Below are 23,636 nucleotides of genomic sequence, written 5' to 3' on the forward strand. Positions count from 1 at the left end.
TGCACGGTTTAAAATTTGTTTGTACTTGACAATTAATATTTATATAGCTATGAAATTCCTTTGGTGATAGGTGAACAGTTCTTTCTGTCTCTGCAAAGTTTGCTTTTCTGTACACTAGTGCATTGTGATCATAACCACAGGCTCTTAAACAGCAATGTACAGCATCTACTAAACAATGAACAAACTGCTCATTCTTGATGCTCCAGGTACTATTTCAACGGTCCATTCCCTGCTCATGTAACAGCTTTGTCATTGCTCTGAACATGACCAGAGATAGTTGTTTTAAATCATTTTGTCTAGCTCAGCCTCAGTATATGCAACTGTACTTTATGACTATCAATCATTTTCAATGCATTTTGCATGCTTATCAGACTTACATGGCTATGTACCCATAATCAAAACATAGGTGTGACTGAATAACCAAATTGATTTAAATCAGTTTTTGTTAATTACAAACTACCGTTTTTGATCTTGATAATCAAGTGAGGAGACTTCGTGAAATCTTTCACTTTATATGCTATCATACACATGTAAAGGCTATGCTATTCTTGTTAAGACACTAAGACCCTTGGTATCTTTGTCAGAAGGTCCAAAGTCTCCAGCTTCAGTCAACTTAAAACCTCCACTGAGCAGATTTTCTACTCAATTTTCAGATGTTTTAGTAGCTATATCCATGGACATGGACAATAACTTGCAATGAAGGTCCACTGACCGTCTTTGTAAAGTTACATTTCAAGAATTTGGTCTACCCCATTTTCAATGGTCCAAAGGAAGCATTAGCTAAACAGACCTCATGCTCAAACAATGGGAATATGGGTATCACAAGGTCTTTATTTTAGCCAGAGTGCTACATACAGCCATCCTTGTGAAACATTATGATACTAGCTGAATCATGACGATGGCTGAAAGATGGTGTCAGTCAAAACAACTTGTAGTCAATCTAAAGGTACTGGAATGATTGCAGTAACACAAGCCATTCAAATGACCTCTGCATGACCTTATATCCAAGAAATCTTATTGGTGCAATTTTGTATGTGACAATGTCAATCTAAATCATGCAATGAGCATTGAGGACTGATCTACTTTGCTTGTGATCTCCTCATAAAATTTGCACTTTCATTTACATCAAGTCATGAAACATGAAATCCCAGATTTCTACATACAAATAAAAGTATGATGCATTTTGCTGGTTTGGGAAGGGATTTGACAAAAACAGACGACAAAAACGCAGCTAATCCTGGCAAACCAGAGATCTACTTTATTGCAAGCACTTATGGGTATCTAAGAGTTATTGGATTATGAACACATTACAAAACAGCTATGTACAATTATAACAATAACACACAATTGATGAAAACGCTACTTGAGAAAATATGTTTGATATGCCAGAAAGTAGCAATAAAGTGGTGTGGAGGTACAAAATATCCTTTATGCTTCAAGCTTAGTTAAATGTGTATGGTATATTGATGTGTGGGCGAGCAAATCTTTTGAAGATGCGTCTTACTATTTGGTCGGTGTGCTGGCAAAACTTCAAATTACATGCTCGTGAAATTTACATCAAATCTCTCTTACTATAATTGTTACCCTTACTTAAAAACAGAAAGCAGAGCTGTCTGGGTTTGAAAAATACAGACTTTACGACAGTGTCTCAAAAAGCATGGACAGATTTTCCTTGCTTTTTCCTCTCTGTCGGAGCTTGCTTCAAGAGTATACACATATCACACTAATACTTAACTGTGAACAGACCACTGCCTCGTCTTTGTGAAGTCTTATGAATCCACATTGTAAATTACAAGGTATTTTTGTGTTTTTCTGTAAATTATCAGTACCATTTCCCAGACCACACACATAGCAAAACAAATAGACTTGGGAGATAAAACTTGTGTTACTCGGTCTTTGGTCACTTAGAAAAGGGAAAAACCTAAGCTCTAATTTCTTTTCTTTTAATGAATGTGAAAGATATATACAAATATCTGAGTCAAGATGACCTGACCTTGACTTTCTGTTCACAGATACCACTGAGAAGTACTGACATATCAAAAAATGCAATGAGACTTTGTTTGTCAGGTGCGGGGCTAGCATAACAACAGGCTGATACCTTAACACACCCTCCCATCACAACTTTTTGATGAGAACCAGTTATTTGGATGGTGATGTCAGGAATTTCAATGTGAAATCAGGGGTGAAAGGGCTTGGATAGCTGTGGTGCTGTGATTGCTAAAAATGTGTGTTTTTTCCACAGGAGGTGGATCTAAAACTTGGACAGTGCAGTATGAACTGAATTCTTATCAGCAGGTGTGACACAACAAAGTGTCTGTAAAACAGTGTGCTGGACGCGCTTCATTGAATTAGTTGTTTTTACCTTGACAAAATTGTGCAACAATACATAGACGGAAAAAATGGTGCCTTGTTTGAGAAAATTAAATCTTGTCTGCCAGAATTTTCAGTAAATTGTATTCAAATCAGGTGTATTAAAGTGACTATTTGACACAGATTAATTTCTTGGCTTAGTTTGAAATGATCTAACTCTTGTCTCCTACACTCAGGTTGGTCAGTTACGTTGCCCCAGTGCCATTTTGGTCTCCATAATAGTGCTTTCATACTTCTGAAATTTAATTCTTATTACTTTTAGGCAGAAAACTGATCACTTTGGCTACAATAAAGACATCATGTAATGTTAACAACAAATTAAACAGGAAGAAAAGGCAACATTTTTGAACAATGATCACGCAAAAACAAAAGATGTAAATGTACTCCTTCATTTGAAAATAGCAAAATAAAGTGTAATTTGGCCTGTTAGTTAATGATGTTTCAACTTGAGATGTGAAATTGTCAAGAGTTGGAAACCTGCCGAGGACAGGAGTTGATCTAGTTATACATTCAACCTGATTCAGTAAATACTTGATGTAAAGAGCCCTTCTGGACTATCTCTCACCAGACCATGAATGAACTTAGCAAATTACAGTGAGAGAAAACACAATGGTGCAATCACTTTTTGAAGTCAGAACCTAGACTGCGTCTGTACCATCTGTGAACAGATTACAGAAATACTCTGGATCTTAGCAAGATGTCCCATGACGCTTGCAGTTGGTTGTACTTACAGCAAACTATGTCTGAGATTTCTCTTTGTATATGCTGTAAGATAGTGGCTTCAAAACTAAATTAATTTTACATGGGATAATTTAGGTGTAATCCATATCACTAGATAGTAATGCATGAATTTACAGTAAACTATTGTTTTCATGTTTTTTCAGTCCATTTTCCCCGGTACAACAGCTACTAAAAACATCATTTCAGATCCCAATGAAATTTACACATCTCGTCGCTGATTTTTCCATGTGTAGACTGTGCTACACAAATCTGCCTTGTCAGGAAAATGTCCCCCACTGTCTCTGTCAAAGTCACCATGCTCTCTGCCACGTGGAGTTAAAAAGCCACAAACCAACCAACCCTGCCATTGTCAATTATGAAATCATGTAGCATATTTTGCTGATTTTACTAATTTTGCATGTGTCAAGGTAACTGTAAAAGTGGACTGTATTCACTGCCGGACATGTAAAAGTTATCATTATGTGTCCCCTTTACTTCAAACAACTGTGCAACTCGAAATTTTGTTTATCAAGCTGTAAGCTGTCTGATCAGACATGCATGCTCTTTGCCCTTTGAACCCTGCTCAGAGGTTAATCCCTAAATGACATCATAGGTCACCTTGAGGTCAAGGTTCACATGCTAAATCCAGTTTTAATTGACATACGGAAAGACTAAAAAGAGCTTTAGGGAAAACCCACAGAACATGGATGACAGATTTTCAATTTTTAAGATATACAATACAGCAATTAAATTTCAAAAATATGAGACTAGATATTTTTTTAAGAATTGTAACAAAGAGCAAACAATTATTTCACATCCATTACAGAGCTAAATTTTTACAATTTATACTTGTTGTGGAAATTCAAAGTTCCAGATATTTATAACGATTTTTACTTTCCAAACTATTGAGCGGCATGGACGGGAAAGAACATATATGTGCCACTACTTGAAGTTTCACATACAAAATTGAAACTGCTCAGAATATTATCAACGGGCAAAACAATTTGACGTGGTTCCAGACTGACATACATTGATCAACTTAAGTCCAAATTAGGTCTAATTGTTACTGATAGCAAAAGGTAAACAAGCGTAACATTTAATGGTTTGTGAATTAAAAAGTTTGGGCCCGAAAATATAAACCTGGAATTTGTTTTTTTTTGTCTCTGATACAGTTCATTAATATTTTTCATGAGGATGGGGCTAGTGTTGGACTCTCAATGTTGGAAAGTAAGTACAAAGTGTAGCTGGTATCATCAATGTCAGCCCTGATGGTGTGTTTATTACATGGCTCCCTGCCCACCGTTGTACGCATAATCAGCCTTGTTATGCATGATCAGTTTGTTGTCCACAAAGTAATAGCTGTCAGACCTGGTTTCAAAGGGATTGTCAATCATTTCTTGACCTGAAACATGAAAATGAGAAAAAAGAGCAAATATTAAATAAAATATTTGATCAACATAAGTTTGTGTTCCTGTTATTTTAGCTTTACATCATGAAGGATTTTATCTGTACATGACATTTCCAGATTTTGGTTGAATGTTGATTCGTATCTTGTCCACTAAATGAACAGACTCCACCCTCTACAATGCATAACTCTTTCTTGTGAAAAACCTGACAGGATATCTGGAATATTTCAGAATTGTATATACATATCCCAGTCTTGGGAAGTATTTCCCCATTTACACATCATACATACTTTGTCGGAAGTCCATTTAAGACACAAATATAAAATATATTTAAAATCTTTCATGTGAGAGCTAGACACAAATATAAAATATATTTAAAATATTTCATATGAGAGCAAGGTTTACTGTTTGAGGCTCAAGAAGCTGATAAACAAATTGTCACCATGGTTACTGGTGTTACCAAGTCATACAGCACAGATTCTCATTGGTTTACCAATGCAGAATAACACACCTCAGGACAAATATACTATAGTCCCGAAATTGTACTGCTGTCCTGCATCATACATTATTTTCACAGGGATGAACTTTCACTGAAGAGCAAAATTTAGAATTTGCAGTGAAGTTTTTGCTTCTTTACAACATGTGTGAAGTGTACATGAAACATGAATTTTCACTTTGTATTTAAACTGAAAATGCCAGGTAAGTAAAGCGACAAAATTCTGTGTAGAAAATTAACTGTATGACAACGTATTGCCAAACCTTAGTAAATGACACGCACATGCCAGATTGAGGTAGGCTTAATATTATGTTAAAGGTAAACACCGCGGCACAATTTTTTGCAGCAGCAGTGATTCAATAATTTCAAACAGTTTAAAAATCCACTCTCTACATTCTTTGTCCTTAGAATCAGTGCCATGAAAATTCATCTTGACTTGGTACATCTATGTCCACTTTCCTTCGTCAAACCACACACAATCAATATGAAACTCTCGGTAGCATAGCTTTAAAAGAGGAAGTCATAACCCTTTCACCCCCAGTTCCCTGTATACAGGTCCAACTTTACCATAGAAAACAATGGATTTGGGACAAACCATGGTGGTGAAAGAGGAAGTCTTAAACGAGTGGAGTACACTGTACTTACTTTCTTCAGCTGTGAGTTCAGGAAATTCGTATATATGTTCACATGTGTTCTTACTGTTTGGAATGCAGAAGCCAAAGTTGAAATCAAAACTCTTAAGCAGCTTTTCTCTGAAGTAATGTCTCTCAATCATTCGGAAATTATTCACTGGCTTGTCACCTACTGTAAATTCAACCCTGTTCATGGGGGAAAAAAAGGGAGAATAAGAACTGAAGTCGTGAGTTGTCATTTGGTGATGTTAAATTACACTGACAAGAATGCATTTATCTTAAGAAAATAGCCACCATATGTCTGATGTCATTACAATATTGCATCAATCAGAGAATGAAAGATATAGTCATCTGCCCATGTGGGGGTGGTAGGCACAAGGTGTATACAGGGGTACAAATCTTATGTTCTAAACCACTTACAGCCTAAAGCAAGGTATTTTTTTTCTAGAAATCATTCATTTCTAGAAGAATAGATTGACTTGCCATGCAGAAATAAACCGGTTTGAGGTTTCATCACTCACATGCCTCCCAGACATTTCAAGATAGTTGGTTGAAAATTGGAATACTCACGTCGCACCAACGTTTTGTAATTTCAAGAATTGAGGCGTGAATTGGTATCTTACAAATCTACCGGCGTTTGGATCTATTTCCTCAGAATCTGGTTCAACATCGTCATCATCTTCTGCAGGAAGAAAACCACAGAATACTGTGTAAATACTGGCTGACTGAATTCAGTTGAAAGCACGCTCAATCTTAGATGAATGTGTCAATCACTACACTCTTCCATAAGTTCTTGTTATTAGTTGACCATAACCTCAATCAATACCTTTCTGTAGTTTCAGTATGGATTTGGTTTAGAAATACTACATTCATTATCTACTGACAATTATTCTGAAACTTGTGAGATTTAATGGCTACAGAAAGGTCCCTCTCATGGAATATAACATTTACCATATTTCAATGACTAGTCTTTGACCTCTTCAACCCCAATTCCTTGTAAACAGGTCCACACTACTATTGATGACAACATGTTCAGACCAAACCATTATGGTGAACGGGTAAATAATTTATTTCATCGACTAAACTAAGGTTTACATATATGCAATTTCTATTTATAATTTATATCCCAATAGTTGGACCAGTTTTGATGGCAGAAGTAGGAAGAGGGGTGGGGAGGTTGGAGCATTGCTTAAAACGATAGAAGATGCTGTAAAATGAAATAAATGGCACTGAATTTGAATGTCACAGAAATCACAACTGGGTGAAACCTTTGATGATAATGGGAAACTATTCTGATTTTACTGAACAGAAGATAAGGAAGACTGGTTGTGTGGTGATGGTTGGACTAATTCACAAATACACTGTGGGATTACCTTTCTAATTGTTCCATATTTTACATGTACAAAATAATAAATATAAACAATAATAAGGATTCACAATATTTTTTTGTTCTGCTCTTGTATATACACGGCAAGTCTGACTGGGGCAGTAGTTGGAGGCACTGTCACAAGAGGAATTCTAGAACAGCATTGTTTTAGGGGAAGTGAAGATCTGGTGGGCAAGCATGGTTCTGTCAGATTAATGATATTGACGGCAATTTTGAAGACACGGGTACCACACAAGCATGTTGAAGACAAAAGCATTATTTTTTTACCATTACAGATACACAGATCATAAGAAATGTTCATTGCATGCAGTGATGTAGACCACGCTATATTTGTGAAACTGTTATTTGAAGTCGTGCTCCACAGGAGTTCTGTTGATCAATACCTTTGGAGGTCGAATAGATAAATAGGTTAGATGACGCAAGACTTTTCAGACAAATATTTACCACCAGATGGAAAGACAACTGACTGAGATTTGACTCTCTAGCACCTCGAAGTATTTGTGGTAGATTACAGGGTCACTCAAAGTGTTCATTGTTTGTGTCATTTGCTGTTTGGCAAACTAATGAACATGACACAACACAATCAACAGCTGGTAGTTCATATCTAAAGACAAGAGAAGTTACAAAGCCTGACACTGAAGTGATATTACAACACAAGCAAAGAACAAAGTCCAATGTGATGGACTTTCAAATTCTCCATGGCCTCACTCAGGTTTCTAAGTATCCACATCAAACGGTATTCGACTGGACATAAACTGTGAGCAGATGATGTTATTCTCACCTGATGGAGGAGGTTTGGCTATTTCAAACAAGACTGTGCCTGAGTCCATGTCTCGGATTTTGAACCTTGTAAAGTCTATGTTGAAGACATTCGCGTCTGGTTCACACAGATAATCTGAAATGCAAGAACAAAAACACTTATTACAATAATTTCTATGGCAATGGTATGAAAAGTGACACTGGCTAGACATGTAAAAAAGTGATGTCATATTGGCAGAGTTTTGTTTTAGGAAATTACAATGCTCAATGCCGAAGCAGAGTATCATAAAGACAGTGTTGTGCCCAGGAATTTCTTGTAGCATAGTAGCAAATTTGCATAACAATGCACTTATGTTTAAATTATGAGTTTTACCAAAATTAAAAAGTAGGGTAAGCTCTGGGGAGAACACTGAAACAATTCAAATATAATATGTATATGTGTGTGAGTGTGTGTGTATGTTGACAAGAAACTGCAAAATTGTAAAATAGCAGTCTTTGTACTTTCTGTGGCATATTTGTAGCAATCTGTATGAAAACTTTACCTTTTGAAGAGGACATATTTAGTATACTTGTGTATATATAAATATGTATACATACACACACAGTCACAGAGGCAATCAAGAGAAAGAAGAACATTATATCAGTTAAAACCTGTATGACATATTCCAATGTTGCATTACATAAGTGTAAATTACAGTTTTACTCATCAATCTGATATCTCTTTAACACAATAAAACTATTCCTGTGAAGGTTTCCAAAACAAAAATGTAACTTCAAAGATCACAGTATAGACCGGGAAAAATATCAGATGCATAAGAAGAAGATATAAGAAGACCACGCAGAATTCATATTTCCAGCAATTTTGGACATAAAGATTCGATAAAATTACACTGGTTTCTCATTTTTTCATTTGTGGTCAGGTATTTATGAACTGTCAGCAATATCTTCTAATGAAAATCATTAATTTCTTCCCATAAAATATTAATTTTCATCACTCATACTTTTCAAGCTGAGATAATTACAATATTCAGTATCCACAAGCTAATAAAATACTGACATTCGGTGAATAATTAACCTCCATTTGCTTTGACTAGCTGCATCAGTGAAAGCCCACTGTCCTAACACTCGTGATGTGATGTTTTAAATTCTCAATACAGGAGATGACATAAACATTCTCTTTTGCACTTATTCTTCTGATGTTCTCATGAAGTCTGCTGTATTATACATTTTTTAACCTCTTCTAATATCTTTTTGCAATAGTTAAATATCCTATCACTGTAGGAATTATTCTGCTAACAATATTTTCACCTGAAAAGCATACGTGACTTGTGTTCAATAAATTGCAAGCATAGCTAGATACACTGTATGCAGGACAGCAGTCTATCACATCATGAAAATTGATATACCCTATTCAGACAGATAAATACAGGGACCCTATCCAGTCAATGAGGAGACTTTAAAAAGTGGTAAAGAAAGATTATATATGTACATCTAACAATGACATTGGTTTTTGTTTATTTGTTATATGGTGCCCTTCAGATAACTCTTACAAAATGTGACAGGTAATTTCATATGAAAACTGATAGATTATACAAATAAAACATGCACAATTAACAAACGTGATGAAGTGAATAACTTCTAAACACCCGATATTCATATTAATCAACCCTTTGAGTGCCAAAGCCAACGTTTGTTGCCTTTACAGAATATAACATGGCTAGCAACTTTTTTAGATTTAGAAATTTTTTTCACATTTTCTGTGGAAATTTTGGTCAAAAATTGTATTATTGAAATGTTATGTGCATTTGGTCCAAAAACAATTAAAAACAATTGATAAAATTTGGTAAAATGTTACACTAAAATTTTGATAGGAAAAATTACAGCACTCAAAGGGTTAAGTTATTCGTTAGAGTTTGTCATTATGTTTAATAAAGACAACTGTATTTGACAGATCACTTTACAATTTGACAAGTCTGTTTCCATAGTGATTAAATATCAACATGATATCATTTCCAAGATGGCATTTAAATAAGAAAATTCATTTAATTTGTGCAATCATACACAGCCAATGTAATCATTGACGAGACAATTACCTTCGGTCATAAATTTCTGATCCATGTACGTTTCATAAGCAGCAACATTTCACCAAAAATACTAATACTTGTTAGGAACAAGCTTCAACGGACTGTGAGTAATGACCTATTTATGCTCTGACCATGAAAATTACAATGAAATGACCTTCGAGAGATGGTCTCACATGACAAGGATCATCAAAGGCTGAAATTGCGCTTTTGTGGCAAATACTGCCATATGTGGCAAATACAGCTTATGAAATCACATTGAATGCAAGCGAAGGCCATCATACACAGTAATATCAATTGTAGTGATTATCTCAGAACACTGATAGCAATATCATGATCATTTGCAGTGGACCTATGAATTTCTGCAGCTAACATCAAATTGAAATAAAAATAGATAATATTCCAAGAGAGAGACAGACAACAGAAACATTATTGTTATAAAGTTATACACAAAGGGATTAAATATCACTTGTTTCATTACCCATTTGCTTTTATGGAAGTTTTACTTTCAATGAGCATAAACTGATCTAGAGTCAGGTAATGTGATACAGAATGTTTAATTTGTAGCTTAATGTGTTAACAGTGTTTTATCACATGAACGGCACAAAAACAAATATATTTGGGTGAACACTGCACTTTCAGTTATAGCTACAGTTCGGTAAGATGATCAGTTTGATCAGTTGTACATATCGGCAGAAAATCAATACATCATATTACTAGACTTTTACTAGCAATCACGTCGATTTGATTCTCAGAGGTGATACTTAAGTGGCCAATCACTATGGTAACAGAAAACTGTATGAAATACCCAAACCTAGAAAAAAACAATTAGGATTTTTCCAGGGTTTTGAAATAGGCCTAGATATAATATATTTCGGCTGAAAGAGGAAACATTAACTATTTTGGAGCTGATGCTTTCGTTCTTACATATTTGCTCTGTAAAATCATAGACCTAAAGTTTATGGTCAAACATTTTAACTGCAAATTATCCTAATTATATCAGTTTGAAAAAATACGGCTGGTGTGGAATTTTCATGATTCACTAACATAGATTTGCACTATAAATTTCACCACAATCTCGGCCTAAGTGTTGTATTCAGAGCTATTTGAACTCTTAGTACCTTTTCTAGGCCATTTAAACACGTCAGTACAAATGATAGTTTCATATCTGAATACTTGGCATACCTAAGACTCATAGCTGAAATGACTGGGTGATAATACAATTTCAAAAATAAATTTCAAGAAATCAAATCTTCAGTGGAAATGGTTATAATATTTATTAAATTTTTGGGATACTATAGCTTATTCAAACAACAGAATTTTGAGGTAACTAGAATGTGTGGGTTTACATGTAACACTCTGCACAAATGAAGTTTCCGCACTTGTCCATATAGAAATGCACATCTGAATACGCCAGCACCTCTCCGTTTATCCTGACCATACAAAGGTTGTGCTTATTGTCTTGTGTGACCTTTGATATACAACAATGGAAATATTTTTTGACTCCTCGCCAAACCATGCAATTTCAGCCAAGCACTTCCTCCAACAAAACAATCTGCATGTAGCACTTTGGCCTGGCAGACCCACTCAAGACCACTTCACATGTGCATAAATATGGCTTATCTGGAATTTACTGACCACTCACCTAGATTTTTATCCTTTCAGACTTAAAGTTATGGAATATCAACTAATCGCCCATATGATGATATTAATGGTTTCTCTTTCATACAGAACTGGAAAATTATGCCATTTTTCTACCATCAGACAGACAATGGTATTGATCAGGATTTTAGTTTACGGTGAAAATAGGAATATTAATAGAGAGGTTCTGGTAGATGTACACGTATTTACAGATCCAAGGTTACATATCAAACACGCTAGTTTTAGAGTCCATGAGTCTTCCAGGTAATAAATGTCAAATTTACCAGGGTGGCAGTATCTCCCTTTACTGAAACAGGAAAAAGTCATGTACTACATGTATTGACAAAGAAATACCTGCATTATTATAATAGAATATTCCACAAAGACAACTTTATGTCACATGTATGTATGTATCTCAAATTAGGTCACCACATAGGTACTACAAGTCAATGTAGTAGTATCTACTCTAAAATAAACCACATCTGAGATGATCTCACAAAATATGCTTACTGTTACTTATATCTGCAGACATAGTTATATACATGACAAAACAGAAATCAATACATACCCTTTGCACATAAAAGTAGAAAAATCACATTTTAATTATTATATTTTGAAAAATTCTGAACATGCACTTGTTATTTATAGCCACTGATATTTCTATAAACAGTTTTACTGCTAATAATTTATAATTTGTGATTCATATTTAGACTTATGGCGTACCCATGTGAATGGGCGACAACAACAATACACTGTAGGCTTGTGGTAAACTTCTTCCTTCCACTTGCAATGTTGTCTCAAGTGTGTCATCAAACAGTCAAGTGATATTGTTCACTGTTGCATGTAGTTGCTATGTCATTTGTATCAAGTTCTTATCATTTGCCAAGTACAGCATCTTTTCTGATGAAGAATTATTGACCAGTGAATGTGTCTGTACAGTAACCTTCACACATTTAGGAACACCTACATATAGGTGATCACAGAAAATAGACTTCATTTTCTGCCCTCCATCGCAATGACCATTTGGCTGAAATCTGTGAAAATTTAAAGCATTTGTATTCACTCCTCAAATTTTTATCATAATGAGCAACATAAAAAGAAAAGATTAAATGGTTTTAAGTATAGAGTTCTTGGCAAATAATATTTAAATCTTCACTAAAATTGTTCAATTATTGGCATATTTTTTTGATAACTGTGACTGCAGGAGTGAAAACGTCCATGTTTTGATTTCCTACAACACCAACTTTTTTATCACAACTGTATTGACAATGTGATAAGATTTTTCAGAGACAGATGTTTCAATGTTTGATTTTGTCAAACCAAGACGAAACTTGCATCTGTAGTCACTAAACACTGTTCTTGAATTGTAACATAAGGGAGTTTTGTATTTCCTAAACCTTGATGAGTAAACTAAAATGAAACCATTTTCAGCAATATAATGTACACATATTATAGTATTTATATTAATATTTAACATAAGTGTCTTTCACGTAACTTTCCTCCTCGCTGAATTCCATTTCTAAACTACTTCATTTAATTGCACTGCCACTTTCATACTACGGATAATATCAACAGCTCAATGCAACTGTTTCTTTCTTGAAGTTTAGATGAGTAGGAGTACAAATGAGGACATTACAGAACTCATATTATTATTCACATGTATAATTCACTGCCAACTTCCAGCAGACATCTGTACGGAGTATCTTTCCTGCTTTGTTACCTCACATCAAACGGGCTGTCATTTACGACTTCAGAGCAAATGGGCAAAACGAGCGATTCATTTCCTAGTTTTCCTGTAACTATATACCTAATGAAACCTGGTAGCCTTGACATAGCATTTGCAGGGCAATTATGAATATATTTTAGAAATATGACTCAATATATCATGCCTATAGCCACATTTCACCTGCTTTGCAGTCAACATGACATTACCAACTAAATAAGTTTGTCTCGTCAAGCTATCTCCTGCAGAGCTCAGCTTTGTCAATTTTATGTAATTAGGTTACAATCAGATTAATGTCAGTTCAATGTTAGAGATGCAGACATTTTGAGTCTTAGTCTTGGCTCAAATAGCGGGTATGAATTTTCACAATTGTACCGCAGAAGAACAAAAATCATTGCTCTCTCCAGCTGCCTCCATTTCATCAAACACTCATACCACTCGGCCACCCTTTCATAGAGTCCCATAATTTTTACAGATACAAATGTTATAGGCACATCATGGGACTGCCAATTATTCTGTTCCTGGAGTGGAAAAGGAAAGACAGAGAGAATGCAAAATGTGATTTGTACAATGAGCCAAACTGGAGTTCAAAAGGAGGGCAGTACAAAACAAAACTATGCACACAAAGACGCATAGTATTAAATACGTGTATTTCAATATGCATTAGTGCACAATGATTTGTGTGTACCACTACCTCATGATCTCTTGGGTATGGTGTACCGAGTTTTGCAGAACACTGCATATCCTTTCTATTCCGGAGCAGACCCATTATAAAATGATGTTAGAAAACAAAATGTTACAGCAAATGTATGATAGAATCATTGATTTTTTGATTATCAGACAGACTGGACAGACTCACATTCTGCTGTAAACAAACACTGTGCAAGTGTCTAATGTCTATTGTAAATACTTGTTTTGTAACTGACATATATTTGTACACGTAACTATAAATACCCCTTCCAGAGGGCAGATCGCTTTTTTGGAGACAAAAATAATTATCATAAATATCAGAGTAATTCTGCTTGACTCTCCTTTGGGAAAACAGCAAACAAATATTAACTTGCAACTAAGAAGTTTTATGTAAAATTAGTCTTGGCACATACAACAACCCAGACTTTACTATTTTTGACATACACGGGGCTACCAGTAGCAAAAGAGACCAAATTCATAACATGTGACAGAGACCTAAAAAGCCCTATTATAAATGAAAATGGAGTTGCACACAATTTAGCAATGTCTGGGTATTTTTTGGTCACTCTCTTTGAGCAACCCTCCTACTTCACAATGGTATAACCAGGGTCAGGGGTCAGAACACAGTCTAAACCTGGAACACAGTAGCATACATGTAGACATTCACATCAACAAACCAATCAGCCTCCAGGGAGTGCAAACCAGCTACTTATGAAAATCACAAGGTGTTCCAAGTACCAAATTTGCAAAGTTTGATTTGGCTGAGTTTGGGAATATATATTGAATGGTTGGCAAACCAATGGTAGGAAGCTTGAATATCGGGTATTTTGTTGTAAGTCGTACACTGGCATAACCAGTAGTTTACTTGCAAATCTGAACTGATAAATATACACTATACAACTCAATACTTAAATCCTCTACATTGGGACCATGGACCTATTTAATCCCTATCCTCCTGCCAAGTTCATATGTCACAGTCAGGTCAAGTTGCTTAAAACAAGTGAAACATAGCATATGTTGCATATTAAAGGGGAAGTTCACCAAGGATGATTTTTACATATGTGGTAGCTCTTGTGGTCATTTACCCTAGAAAAGCTATTTTCACCATTTATAACTCGCCCGATTTTCTACGAAAATGATAAAAATAGTACAGGAAAATGCCCATGTAATTTGAATCATGGGAAAAGAGCCCCAAGCTTGGAGCTTGCATCATGTGATATGGAAGGGACCATCTTCGGATGGGTATGGCCCCCACATTGTCCACTCACAGTAATACAGTAGTAAACAGCAACACAAAATCTGACAGTGGACAGTTTATTATAAGTGATTCACCGTTTATGCAAGGATACTCAGTATAAACAAACGTTATATAAATACGCACAGCCTGGTTAAGCATGGGTGAGTGGACAATGCCATACCCATGGGAAAATGGTGCCTTCCATATCACATGATGCAAGCTCCAAGCTTGGCGCTTTTTTCCCATGATTCAAATTACATGGGCAACTTCCTGTACTATTTCTATCGGTTTTTGTAAAAATCGTGCAAGTTATAAATGGCGAAAATAGCTTTTCCGGGGTAAGTGACCACAAAGCTAGCACATATGTAAAAATCATCCTTGGTGAACTTCCCCTTTAACAAAAACTTGAATATTTAAAGGCCCATGAACACAGTTTATACTGTAAATATGAATTTCACTGACCAGACCTGATATAACATACAATGCCAAGAAGGTGAAAACCTGTAGAGATTTGGCTCAATACTGCTTTTTACTGACTCAGCACATGGGGAAGTGATACTGTCTGGCACGATTACGAATCGCGGAAAAGAAAGACACCCCATGTATTTCAAGCGGATTTGATAAGGTACAGGAAGATGGGTAATTTGTGCTGGAATCTACCGGTAGTACCATTTCTGTTGTCCTCTAGTACTAGGATTGCATTGATATTCTACAGGATTGGTATTAGGGACATCCAAGTAAAATGACTGGGAAAACCCAGAAGGATATATCAGGTATCCATCCTTAACAAAAGCACTGTATTTCATTCAATGTCTGCAAAAGACGAAAACAATCCAAAACCTTGATAATTTCCTGTATTGTATGCTAATTTTCATACAAGGGAAGCTATGAACTCAGGAGCTGACAATAATTTACATACATTTCATGAGACTTACGACAGACAGCTTATCCATCAAAAGTGTAGACTGTACATGCAACAATGCATCCAATAAATCAATGGATGGCCTTCAGAATAGAAAAGACATAACATGTAACAGACAAAAATTAAAATGTCTGAGGAACCAGGGCATCTTGATGAAAACATGTAGTTCTTTCATCAGCTCATGTCTTTACCTGATATTCAAGGGCACGCATTGTTTTTCACATTATCAAAATGTACACAGGCAATAAAATAACAACTAACTGTACAAACATAATGAAGACAGTTCAATTGCTTGCCTGTTCAGTTTTACCCATAGGGATTACAAACACACTAGAAATATTGAGATGTGCCGACGTAAAATGTAAAGAACGGTCACTTGAAAGAGAGAACAGTACCATTTTGAATTTTGATATCTTGAAATGTATTGTTACAAATACAATTTACATTATAAACAGCAGCATGAGTTGAAGAGACGTTGTTGCTGTGTTCATCCAGTAAAACAAACAGTTTTCTTTGTAAAAAGTGTAGTAGTGCTGATGAGCACTAAATTACACTTTAAGCTGACCCTATGGTGTACTAAATGATTGAATAAGCTGTTTGCAAATACCAAAAATTACACATTGGTCTTCTACATCTGTAACTGTTATGTATGAAATTCAGATTTCACGGTTTGCTTTGATGATAACACTGTCAGAGTGTTCTGTGAGCAGTGTTCCCGCTAAGGCTTATTTGCGCGCAAATTGCGCAGTGTCTCCGACTGCTCTCGCAGTGAAATTTCATGTTTTGCGCAACTTCAGTCTCATTCATTTCAATCGGTATTAGTTTTCGAAACGATAACTCAGGGCGAAATGTGCGATCTCAGCGTAGATTTTACTTCCCCGTTTCAAATTTAGCGCCCGTTGGCGGTGCAGTTGCCACGTTGTGACGTACCCCAATAAATTAGCATATACATGGACGGACCTAGCTGTGAGGCAATCAGGCGTATCTCATGTTGCGTACCCTCTCAAAACCTTAGAGGCAACACTATGAGCTTACCAACATAAAAAAGGTCTGTGTCAGGAATTAGATAGTCTTGCCAAGAAATTTACTTACTAGATTACAATTTCAATTAAAACAAAAGGCTATTACTCCATTACAGACAAGAAAAAAAACTTGATCCCAGGGATTGAGTCCCCTACATTTAAGTCACTTCTCTTGTCCAAACTTTATGCTGTCACTATCAATACCAATGTTGGCAAATATAGCGTAAACTTTGGACTCTTACCGGGAGCTTACCAACATAACAGACTTCTCTAGTTATAATATAGTGGCATTAAAATTATGTATAGCTGTAAAAAATAGTGCTGTCAGTACAACGTTGGCAAATACACTTCAATTAAACTACTTTCTTAAACTCATTTTGTAAGTTGGAAGTCTGACACAGCTCTTACATCGAGGATGAATTTTTGTAAATGTCAAACCAGTATGGGAATGAATACATCAATTGGAAAATGGCTATGATACAAAATTACCCATGATTTTTCTCCTCCTGTTTGATGCTTCCCTTGAACTTGTCTCAATAAATTTTCATTCTTCAAACGTTTTCTTCTGAGGACAACTGCACACAAAATGCTATGCTTACATTACCTATATATTCATTCTATTTGAAAATTGCAAAATGGAAGTCATTTTTCATAACTTTTTTGCCGAGTAAAAAATAACTATTTAATACATGAATTTAGTACATTTAGTAAAGCTTTTAATGTCTGTGACACTGGGTAACCTTTTAGACTACACTCTTGACAGTTGGTCCAGAAGTTTCAAATATGGAATCCAAAGCATTTTTTCCAAAGAAATATGACAAAATTTTAAAATTAATGTAGTCAGCACCAGTTTCTTCTGTGAAGCTAACTGTTATTGGTATGTGATGAGATTTTACTAAGATGGCCGTACTTAAATACTCTATAAACATACTGCAAGTTAAAGAAAGTGCTATAGCCGTGTTTTTGGTGTGTGTACCTACATGTAAAGTTGGTTAGCTTTTTGCCTTAGCTAAGATTTACCAGCAATACTGACCTCTGCCATTTTATAGGCAATGACTCACTGAAACCACTTTTTCAAAACAGTGAAATAATTGTAACCTCCAATAACAGTAAAAAAAACAATACTAAAAGAAAAGACCTTCAAATGCATGATGCACATGAATGGTATTTCAATAATGGCGAAAACAGCAGCATTGTTCAGCCTGTAAACATGATTATTAACATTCAAGGGCTGAAGATAATGAAGTTGAGACCTGAGTGATTACTGTAATACCAAAATAACATCCTCACTCTCAACCTATCTGTATTTCCCATAATAGTGGCAATTATCATGATTATCACTGAAGTGTAACAATTATACCTAATTAAGGAAAGACTGCTTATATATGAAGACAATGCTGAAAATGCTTCTTGCTCATATTATACACCTCATTCATTCCTGGTGCAGATCACAACTATAGAAAATTCAGGGATGCTCAAATGAGTGATCATTTAATAGTGACTGATTCATGTTTTTACTTCATACTTAGAAAACTGAGTGCTGCTATGGTAACAGGAATGTTTTCATAACTATGTTTCCCATACCAACTGTTAAGCACTTCACTTTAAGCCCTGGGCAAGGTCTAGAAATGTACTTTTATGTGTATGTACTAATGAATATTGAACAAAAATCAAAGGCACTATGCAGAATATACCAAACACAAAAGACTATCGGCCTAAGTAATTGGAGACGATTTTTAGAGTTGACTTGAAATAGAAATATATGAATTATAATCATAGAATATTGCTATACTCATTTCAGCGTTGGCTAATGGAAGCTTATGAGTCACGACTTCTAGGGAACATATAACCACAAAAACACTGGTTATTGACAGAAAACCCACATACTGTTTGGTTATTTGAACCTGACCTTTGTCCATAACCCGAAGCTTCAGTAACACCCTCCGCCACGTTATATAATGACCAGGAAAATTCACTATAATCATGATCAGCGACTTGCATTGATATAACGCATCCAATTAAAGAGGATTTGGGCATGATGATTCGGCAGAGAAGTACACTTTCAAAGCACAAACAAATATGCCAACGCCAGACAACACCGATAATAAAAGGTATGCAGTACGACGAGGAATTCACATATCCGGCCGCAAAACTCGTCACATACGCACAGTAACAAAACCTTCGGCAATATTGTTTTAGGCTTAGAAAATGTACGTACGTAGAGGTAACAAAGTAAAAAATTAAATAAAATATGAAATAATATTTAAGACAATTTACATACTTTCTGTGCATTTTACTAATTTAAGAACATCTTCGGGCGATACTTCTTTTTTTTCGAGCAGCTCCTCTTCTGTGACAGTTTCTGTTTGTTTCTTCGCTTTGGCTTTCCTTCCAAGAAATCCTCCTCCCTTCTTTTTTTCAGAACCACTTTTCTTCTCAGGCGACTGCGTACTCATTTTTAAACAACGTCTGTGTAAAGAAGAATTTTTTTGAGGAGATGTGGAGGAATTTTCCGGCCGAAATTTCAGCCTCGCACGCAGCTACACACTAAAATGTTCAGCCAATATGGACGCCACTAACAATCGCAGTGCATGATGGGTAGACCGTCTTGGTATCCTCAACTCTTTCGAAACGTGTGAATATCGATCCGAAATAAACATTGACTTCTCGACAGGACTGGTGTCCGCGTCCCTTGATTGACTTCCTGATATCATAAAATTATTTTTCAAGCACTTGCGAGCTCTTTTGTGTCGCTTCTCGAACTCTTTGTTTGAGAATGACAGCTTGAAGTTTCGAAATGTAAATTTTCACAAGGATTATATTTTACAGGTTCTTTATGCAACATAATTTTTCACTTAATGCATATCACAATCTTGACTTCTTAGCGTTACAATAATTAACTATTGTACAAAAAAACAAATAGAAACAATCATGGTGGAAGAGAAGTAAAACTGTTAACTGTTTTAAATTATAGCATTTGTTACCATGGCAACGAAAATAACATGCTGTATTCCAAGGATTCACTCTTTAGCCAAGATATAAAGTGATGGGAAAATCATATCAAGATGGAAAGATCTTGTCAATGGCTGCCATTTTACATGTAAAGGGTGGGCAAAATTGTCATGTCTGACAAGAGTTTTATAGGGGTCAAGCCTCAAAGGTTCATTTATTCATTGCATGATATAAAAGTTAGCAGGTCTATAACCTGTATATTATTTATCAAGTGTGTGCACATGTTGACTTAAAAAAAATAACCTAAGACAAGGTTCTTGTCACATATACTTGATTGTCATGATAAATAGACACTCTGTAGGTGTGGTTCTTTGACATAATCGGTAGTTGCCTTGCCATTTCACACTCCCCCATGTTGATGATTGATTGATTGATTGATTGTAGAAGTCGGGCCAAGTCAGTTCATGTTCACACAACATTCTGAAGCCCTTGTGACATATGGCATGGGGAATATTAAAGGTAAATTCATCCAAAAATCCAGAAAATATGAATAATCAGAACCAACACACTGAAAATTTGAATATTCATAACCAACACACTGAAAATTTGAATATTCATAACCAACACAAAACATCTGTGTGATCACCGCCTTCCTCACATCAGAATCTTGAGTGTCACTCTATTATATCATGGCTGCACCTTTGTGTATGTTTATGTGTATCTGTGTCTACGTCTGTTAGTATAGTTATGTATGTATGTATGTATGTATGTATGTATGTATGTATGTATGTATGTATGTATTTTCTCACTTTACCTATTTCAAGTAAATTTTAAAGAATCCTTTTGAAATTATTATTTAACAGTGGGAATTTTCCAATTACAATAAAATCTATGAGATTCTTGTATAGTTATTTTGAGAAATATCAACATTTAATACACTGATCTTGTCATTATCATGATTCATTTTATATACTTTCGATTTTTTTTTTGCCCAGAGGATAGTGGCATCATTGATAACTTACCAAATTACAACTTTGCGAGGTAAAAACAACCATATTTATACGAAAATAGCAAATCAGGCCACAACTATCCCCTTTTCAACATCTAGGTTTTATTGTTATTTTCAGCACACGATGTAGTTTGATTAGAATTTGACGTTGCCATTACTATAACACATTTACATGCTTGCGATTGCACAAGAAAAACATCTGATTTGCTAACTTCATTAACTATTTTGCGACCCCTTGGGCTTGTTATTTTGCGACCCCCTTGGGCTTGTTGTTTTCCGAGCGAGTGCCCCGTATTCCTACTATCTTAAAATTATGACAGCTTTGTTCACGTTAACCTCCCTTGGCTCTGTACGCCAAGTTTTGAGTAGTGCAAGCGCCCTCTACGACCATGTAGAGAAATCCGAACAGAGCCTGTTGGAACTCGTTACCGTACGTCCTGTGACATAAAAAAGTAGAAAGGTAAACAGCCATGTTTCTCTGTGTCTGGTAAGGGGCTGCGAGCGTTTGGGCTGATGGTATCAGTTCATGAGTGGCTGTGTTCAACACTCAGTTATTTAGAAGAGTTGTTTTCCCATGGGAGATATAGAAGTTGTAGGGTTTATTTTCTGAGGACACTTAGAGTAACTTTGTTGTTGTTATCGAGCTAGGTAACACTTTGAATTAACTGGATTCAAAGGAGAGACTTGCATGCTGGTACCAAGACTAGACTAGTTTCTGTAGCTAGGATGAAACAAGGCACAAAATTAAGATAAAAATTATTGTGTCTGCAATAACATTCTTTGTTTGCCGTGTGCAGGAGGGTAGGTTTTATGCAAAAAGATGAAAAAAAAACTGCTTTGAGTACTGGAAATCAAAAATAGCCTTTTTTACCCTGCTCAAGAAATACATTGGAAAATTAGTGTACATATAAACTGGGTACATTGTTTTATTTCGTAGTGTTTTTTAAACTGGTAGGAGGGTAGTTTTGAGGAAAATTTGAGGACAGCAAACACAGAATTTTATTAAAGGCACCCAACTTTGGATTCTGATAGTCTATCGGGATCTAGTTCTTTGGCCTTAAAGCTATTGGGAAAAGTGTATTTCCCTGGGGGCATGGGGCAGTTGTTTCCTCAGTGTTGCAAATATTTAAGGTTGCATTGCAGTCTCAGAAACTCTCAGAGTGGTAAAAATTTGTGGGAATTGTTCTCTCCAATGCATACACCTACACCATAATAACCATGATTCAATAAATTGAGCCTGAGGTGCTGAACTTTTTCAAAACAAAGACACGTCATACTGCTGACTAGGACTTTGTTTTTCGCATTCCTTGCTGTAAATTGCTAAAAGCACTCAGCTCATACCGATTTACTGTACGACAGTCGAGACCGTTCTTTCTGGGATGTCTGAAATTTGTTGCTGCTATGAGTGCCTCTACACTTCAGGAACCACACTAGAAGGCACAAAATTTAACCCTTTCCCCACCATGGTTTGGCCCAAACCCGTTGTTATACATGGTGACTGTGGACCTGTTTACCCTTTGAGTGCCAAAGTTGTGAGTTTTGTTGCCTTTATACAATGTAAGGCCAACAATTTCATTCAGATGTAGACAATTTTTTTCTGATTTTTCCCAAACTTTTGGTCAAAAAGTGTAGTCCATTAAAATTTATGTCCATTTAGTCCAAAATCATGGAAAAAATTACAGAAAAATTCATAAAAATACCGAAATTATACAGTGTCGCTCAAAGTTGATCAGAATTGGTACATACCAAAAGATCAACAATAAGTGTTGTTTCTATCTGTTCAGTGCAGGAAAATTCTACGTTGATGTTATGACAATGATTTCTGCACAGTACAACCAGAAAAACAAGAAATATTTACACCAGAAAAACAAGAATGACAAAAGTAAATAAGGTCTGAAACTTTAGGTACTGGAGTGGAGGTCAACTTTAGCAACATGCATAGCAGAAACAGCTAGTCCCTCTTAGTTTGAGCATAGACAGTCTCCCCCCCCCCCCTCTATGTCTATGGTTAGAGCAGGTCTATTAATATGTCACAGTTCATAAACAATGACAGGAAATGACTAATTGGCTGTTTCAGTTACTGCCACCACTCCAACACATAATAGGTACCCTGCATACAAATAGGTTAAAGGTCAAAACTCTCTTACTCAGATGTGTGGGCTGTTTCAGTTACTGCCACCACTCCTGCACATTTGCAGGATTTCCCCCTTTTCTTTCCTCATTTGCATATTTTTGACACTGACATGTTCATTTGAACAACGTCACATCTCAACCCCTGCATCTACCTGTACATCAAATACTGAGATGGTAGCTTTGGCGGTATGGGAGCCTTTGCATATGATGGACATACATACGCCATCAACTCACCATATAAGCTCTTTTTGGTATTTACATAAATACCAAATATGAGCTAAAAATTGGTAAAATGTTGCCCTGGTACTTTTGGGAGAAACAGTACAGTACTCAAAGGGTTTATGTGGGGAATAGGGGGTGTAAAAATGTTGAAGTGTAATGTCGGCAACACATAAATGTGTTCACGCCGTCATTCATGGACATCTTTTACTCACCAGAAAAGAGCACAAATAGACA

The 23,636-nt window shown here is 35.8% G+C and overlaps 1 protein-coding gene across 3 annotated transcripts; it reads right to left on the reverse strand.

The window, feature by feature from the left end:
- Positions 1-1,235: 1,235 nt before the first annotated feature.
- Positions 1,236-19,699, reverse strand: LOC139144847 (protein unc-119 homolog B-like). 3 transcript variants are annotated; one of them, XM_070715648.1, is made up of 5 exons: positions 19,368-19,699; positions 7,793-7,906; positions 6,195-6,306; positions 5,638-5,810; positions 1,236-4,492 (listed from the first exon to the last, which is right to left on the reverse strand). In XM_070715648.1, the coding sequence occupies exons 1-5, from the start codon at positions 19,540-19,542 to the stop codon at positions 4,371-4,373; spliced, it is 696 nt and encodes a 231-aa protein (XP_070571749.1). In that variant the 5' UTR covers positions 19,543-19,699; the 3' UTR covers positions 1,236-4,370. The 3 variants fall into 3 exon arrangements, with proteins under 3 accessions (XP_070571749.1, XP_070571750.1, XP_070571751.1); XM_070715649.1 differs by having other exon boundaries at positions 6,195-6,303; positions 19,368-19,679; XM_070715650.1 differs by having other exon boundaries at positions 3,818-5,520; positions 5,616-5,810; positions 19,368-19,668.
- Positions 19,700-23,636: the final 3,937 nt, after the last annotated feature.

The sequence above is a fragment of the Ptychodera flava genome, chromosome 12 (genome assembly GCF_041260155.1).
Source record: "Ptychodera flava strain L36383 chromosome 12, AS_Pfla_20210202, whole genome shotgun sequence".
NCBI lineage: Eukaryota > Metazoa > Hemichordata > Enteropneusta > Ptychoderidae > Ptychodera > Ptychodera flava.

Excerpts from the sequence above, each read along its gene's own strand:
- LOC139144847 (XM_070715648.1), bottom strand. The coding sequence starts at position 19,542 with ATGAGTACGCAGTCGCCTGAGAAGAAAAGTGGTTCTGAAAAAAAGAAG. Across the intron at positions 7,907-19,367 it reads ATTAGTAAAATGCACAGAAA|ATTATCTGTGTGAACCAGAC; the intron begins GTATGTAAATTG and ends CTTGCATTTCAG. Across the intron at positions 4,493-5,637 it reads TGAACTCACAGCTGAAGAAA|GTCAAGAAATGATTGACAAT; the intron begins GTAAGTACAGTG and ends TTCATGTTTCAG.